This window comes from Macrobrachium nipponense, chromosome 12, assembly GCF_015104395.2.
Source record: "Macrobrachium nipponense isolate FS-2020 chromosome 12, ASM1510439v2, whole genome shotgun sequence".
Taxonomy (NCBI): Eukaryota; Metazoa; Arthropoda; class Malacostraca; order Decapoda; family Palaemonidae; genus Macrobrachium; species Macrobrachium nipponense.
Genome location: NC_087205.1, coordinates 105,872,479 through 105,878,478, shown reverse-complemented (window position 1 = coordinate 105,878,478; position 6,000 = coordinate 105,872,479). Strand labels below are relative to the sequence as shown.

At 41.6% G+C, this 6,000-nt stretch overlaps 1 protein-coding gene across 1 annotated transcript in view; it reads left to right on the top strand.

Annotated features, from left to right (window-relative positions):
• The window catches only part of LOC135224912 (ATPase family AAA domain-containing protein 2-like), a 262,177-nt gene that overhangs the window by 86,570 nt on the left and 169,607 nt on the right, over nt 1-6,000 (top strand). The window contains exon 4 of the mRNA XM_064264237.1: nt 5,786-5,936. Coding sequence (XP_064120307.1) covers nt 5,786-5,936 — 151 coding nt within the window. The remainder of the gene's footprint in view (nt 1-5,785; nt 5,937-6,000) is intronic.

Sequence of the window (6,000 nt, the reverse complement as noted above, 5' to 3'; positions counted from 1 at the left end):
CATCTCGTCCATGGTGTGCAGTTGTAGAGGTAAGAAGGATGCGAGAGTGACTGGCTCTCCCCCTTCCACGCCTCGTCTCTCCATTCCTTGTCCCTCGGGTTGAGGATAGGACTCCAACTCACACTGGCTGGTCGGACGATTGATGCGGTAAGCCTATACATTAGCATCCTTTTTATGTTTCTTATCAGAATCATAGAAGCAGTCCCGCTCCTTCCTCTAGCAAGGGGAGGAAGGAGACTGACAATAATGCAAACCCTTCCCAGAACTTTGCATTAATGTCTCAGACGCCAATATTCTTCACAGCCTTTTTCGGATGAGTCACGATCCCTCACTCATTTCGGAAAGGCCCAGAAGCCTGACTCTTGATCATGCAGCTCCTATACTCCGATCAAGTTTTCAGAGGCAGCAGGGCACTCCTCACTCTTATGACCAGGAGGAGTAGCCTAGATGTGCAGAACTCCAGTCAGTTCTAGAGGTTCACTCAGATTCCTCCCACCAATCAGTGAGTCATAATATTGTTAAAGGACCTCAGGTTTGTATAGTTAGGAAAAATACAATTTTCAACAAATTGTTATTTTGCTTTTAGAAGAATTTAAAGTTTCTTGGAAAAGCCTACATGGCGCTTGTTTCCTTCTCTTTTATAAGAGATATTATTCCCTCTTAAAAAAAAAAAAAAAATATCACTTAAGAAAATAGTTTATATTATTTTTGAGGGGTTATTGTAGAACGCCACTCCACTCTTGTGCTGCCAAGTTTTTAGAAAGCTAATGAGCCCCTCTTCATATCCTCCTTTAGATGTTCTTTGCTTCTTTTGCTTTCTTTAATGCATAGCAGACATCAGTTTCCTGGTCTTCTCTTGCATCTGAAGGCCTTTCAGGCTTTCTCCTGTCGTTTTTCTCATAATAGGCAGCAATGAACTTGCTGTATAGGTGATATTATGTTCCGTTGCAGCAACATGAAAAGCAAAGGTCGCAGTATCCTTCCCATGAAGTCTCACCTATGGACCTTTGCCCATATTTTACTGTTGAATGATTCATTTAGGTTTTGAGTACGACCTTTTGCACATTTTTGTGCAAGGGAATAATAGATTTCCCTTGGAGCTTCGTAATAGGAAGTATTTGGCATCTCTTCAGCACACATGGTTGGTGGCGATATGTGAGAAGCTACATTAGCTCTGTATATACTTTTAGTTTCAAGATAAGTTTTGATATTGCGAGAGCTTGCTTCCCTTCGTTTACTAAACTTCTTTTTTGGCATGTTAGTAGTATATATAATACACAATTGATGCCAAAAGTCTGAGGAAGTGTTGCAATTGATTGCAAATAACAAATACAAGAATTCTCTCTCGAGATAAGTGGCTCACGTTACAGTCATTGGAAGAGTTGCCATCTCTATCAGGAAAACATATTGTACGGCATACAAAACAAAATGCAATGAAAAGAAACTCAAATACTTGAAGAATGAATGCAAAATGAAATCGTAAAACCACCCCTAACCAGAATGCAAAATGAAATAGTAAAACCACCCCTAACCAGACTTTTAATTCTCTACTTGGATGTGGCCTTTAAATTTAAAAAGCTTTGTATTGATATTATCTTACGTGTGGCAACGGCCGGGACCCAGATGTATGGAAATATGATAACTCATTTTCTCGAATTTGAGCCAATATCGCCAAAATTACAGGTCGCCGATACCCTTGAAATTTATTTTCATACATGGAACTTATCAGCTAAAACTTCCCATCTACGGCAGCCTACAAATTCAAAATTTGCTGTAGTGCTAGCATTTGTTAAGTTGTAGGTAACATGCCCCACCTTTGTGGGCTGTGAAGAACAATTTGGCAGAGAGCTTCAATTAGTTTTCTGCAGGCTCCCCGACTAACATCAGTGGTTTCCAGCAACTGACTTCATTGCTTTTTGGATGGTTTTCCAGAGGTTTGGTGAAGTACTCTACTCTCGTCGTAGCCAACAAAGATTAGTTGGTTAACCCTGGTTATTAATTTAATAAACTTCAGTTTTAAAATGAATGGGACATAATTACAATAAGGACATTACTTCTTTAGAATGTAAAGACTGCTGATAAGCAGTGGAAGGTCTTCACATCCCTGGAGGACAAAATGGATAAGGACAGGAAAAGGAAGGTGGCTATTAGAGCCGAGAAAAGGGCTAGCTTAGAGACTGTGCAGGTTGCAGATTTTGTAGAAGATAGTGCTGTCTCCTCACCTAAGATTCCTGTATTGTCTCCAGTCCTTAGGCCTCCTGCTCCTATGCCACTTTCTCCTATTCCAGGTTCCTATGTGTATTTTAAAGAAAAGAGAGTTGTGGTGCTTGTTCATCATTAAAGGGGTAACCACTACTCGTCAGTTGGCGCTTTTGTTCTCACATCTGGACAAGTCCCACCTGTTCCCACAAAATGTAGTTAAAGAGATTTTGAAGTTGTAGAAGAAAAACACCAACAACCTTCTAGCTCAATCTGCCAAATGGCCCAGGGAGCCCTCTGCTGTTACAATGAAGTCCTTTTTACCTCTTCAGTCTCAGGACCTTCAGGGGGTAGGCAAAGGACCCAACAGAGACCTTGCTCAAGTCAAGCCAGCAACCAGGAAATGAGGAAGTATTCCTTTGCACTCTTGTAGGGGCCAGACTGCGCCTCTTATGGAAGGAATGGAGTTGGAGAGGTGCGAAAAAGTCATTCCTTTCAAGGAGAGCCCTCCTTTAGCCAAGTCGCCAGTTGCTTACTTGGCAAACTTTTGAGACGAAGGAAACTTGTCGCTAACAAATGAGCCTCTTGGGGATGTTGTCTTCAGTCAAGAAGTTTGTGAAATTGGGCAGACTCCACATGAGGCCACTGCAGTTCTATCTAAGGGTGAATGGGAGCAGGAAGATCCAATCAAACTCCTTAATTTTTCTGATCACGTCAGAGATCAAACAGGACCTTTGATGTGGTCGTCTGAAGAAGGACTTCTGGAAGGGAAGTCTCTCCCTTTGAGATCCGACCTAAACTTCTACTCTGACACTTCAGACATAGGTTGGGGGCTCACCTCTTTTGAGTCTAGAAGTGTCAGGTATGTGGTCAGAAGTCCTAAGATGCTCCCACATCAATGTAAAGGAACTAAAGGCCATTCACCTAGGTCTCCAGTCTTTCTCTGCCCTAGTTCAAGGCAAGATATTTAATTATATATTCTGACAACATGACAGCTCTTTCGTATATGTGAAAGCAGGTAGGGACCCACTATTTTCTCTGTGGTGGTGAAGGAACTCCTGCTCTGGACAGAGAAGGATCAGGTGTTGTTTCTGACTTCATCCAAGGGAGGGATGAACATTATTGTAGACAGTTTGAATTGCCTCAAGCAAGGCTTTCCGACAGATTGGACTCTTAAGTCCTTTAGTTTGCAACGATCTATGGAGGTTGTGGGGCACACCATCCATAGACCTGTTCGTAACTTCAAGAAATCACAGACTTCTTCACTTCTGTTCTCGATCCCAGACCGTCTCACCTGGAAGACTGACACTATGCTGCTGAATTGGATAAGTCCAGATGTTTATGCCTTCCCTCCCTTCAGTATGATTAGGGAGGTGATCAACGAGCTGACCTCTGACCATGACATCTTGATGACTTACGTCGCTCCCTTTTGGTCAAGGAAAGAATTGTTCCCAGGCCTGCTGCTTCCTGAGGCTCCTGCCACAAAAACAGTACTCAAACAGCCCCACTTCTTAAGATTCCACCAAGGATTGTCTGCTCTGGCCCAGACAGGTTACAGACTGTCAAGTACCTTGTTAGAGGAAGAGGTTTTCGAAGCAAGCTGCCAAAGCTATTGCTGGATGCAGATAACCAAGTGATCAGTTTTCAGAGGATGGTGCAATTGCCATAATGACACTTCTTCCATAAGTCAGGTAGCCAACTGCTTGCTATAGTTGAGGACCTCCGTAAAACACTACCTCGACTAGCAAGGGATATAGGGTTATGCATAGCACTTGTGTTTAAACATAGAGGCCTACATCTGTCCTCCAACCAGAAGCTAGGTGACTTCACAAAGGTTTTTTTTTTTTTTTTTATTATGCCAAGCAAGTTAAATTGGATGCCATCTCCTGGAATTTAGACATAGTCTTAAAATGGCTCTCAGGTCCTCCCTACAAACCGCTTTGTTCCGTCTGTTGAGGAAACTAACCAAGATAACCCTCTTCTTGGTGGCTTTGGCATTGGCCAAATGTATTAGTGGAAATCCAAGCGATAGACAAGAGAATTGGAATTTTACAAGGAAACGCAGTTTAACGCTCCGCGCTGGGATTCCTTGCAAAGAATGAGGATCCTTCTGATCCTTGGCCCGGTTTGTTTACCATCAAGAATATGCATATTCTCGGGCCAGAGGAAAGGAGAGTCCTCTATGTCAGGTAAGAGCCCTGAGATACTACCTTCAGAGGACAGAGAAGATCAAGGGTCTTTCAAACTACCTCTGGTGTTCAGTTAAAAACCCTTCCTGTCTTCTCTACAGAACGCTCTTTCCTTCTTTATGAGAAGCTTGATTACGGAATCTTGCTCCCAGATTCAGGAAGAAGTCTCAATGACTTTTTAAGGTTAAAGCCCTTAAGGTTAGGGCTATTGCTACCTTGCTTGCCTTCAGACATAATATGGCCCTCTCAAGTATATTACAATCAACCTTCAGGAAGGGCAAGTATGTCTTCGCTTTACACAATCTTAAGGACGTGGAGGCTACTTATGAGAACTGCAGCGCGTTAGGACCTTTATCTGTGGCTTGCATGGTGTTGGGAGAGGAAGCATAGGGATCTACTATCCCTCTGCTTTCCTTCAACTTAAAGTAAGGTGTTGTGTTTTTTGGGAAGCCTGGGGCCACATTGTCTTGAGTACCCAACAGTTTTAAGTGGGTTGGGTGTTGGCATTATTTTACAGTGTAGGTAACAGCGATGTGGTCCTATTCAGGTCTGTTCCTGGGCAAGGGCATCTGTTTGTAACTTTGCAAGACATGGGTGTACTGCCCTCACTCCAAAGTTCCCACATATGTAGGGGCGACTCTTGGCTATACAGTCATGCTCTCTACAGAGGCAGTACATAGCTGCAGCACTCCCTTGCTAGGTAAGGAAACCAGCATTGTCTCAATGCTGGCAACTGATCTACATCAAATTCATTACCTAATTAATTTTTTCAGGTAGAATATGTCCATGTGATCCCACCTCCTTTCAATGTGAAATCAGTTTTGTAATTACTTGGTAAGTTACCTGTATAAATATGACATTTTTATGATGAAATAGTTTTATATATACTTACCAAGTAATGTAATTACTTAATCAGAGCCCTCCCTCTGCCCCTCACATGGACTTAAGGGCACAAACGAATTGCAGCGCTCTCCCTAGTTGTTCCTCACAGCCTTTACTTACACCTAAACCTGCAAATTTTTAGATTTTATCATAAAAATGTCATGTTCAGGATAACGTATATGGCACAATATATGTTAACATGGTTATATCCGGAAGAATTTATGATTCAACTTAATAAGTGTACATGAATATATTATACCTTGAAAATTAATTGAACAGATGTGCTATACATCAATCAATCTACTATTAAAAATAACAAACATAGTACAGTATAGGAATTAACAATTTTGACTGTTTTGAAGATGATTTTTCCTACAAGTTGACATTGAAGATATTTAAGTGATCTTTTAGGACTTGAAAGTTTGCTCTTATAGAGTTTGTAGAAATATCAGGGTACAGCTTTCGAGAAATGTTCATTAAAGAATAACAAATATAAACTTTTACATGGCATTTAGGTGTGAGACGTAGCTTAAGACGACGAAAGTACAAGGATTTTGATCAGCAGTCATGGTTAGTTGGAAATAAGAAACTTAGAGGCTATCCAACCATGGTTCCCAGTTCTGAACCAGAGAATGACGAACCGCGCCCTGCAAGGAAGTTGCGCAGGTAAGAATGGTTGAATATGTTGCTCAATCTTTTCACTGTCAAAGTTTTCTTTAATGCCCCATTC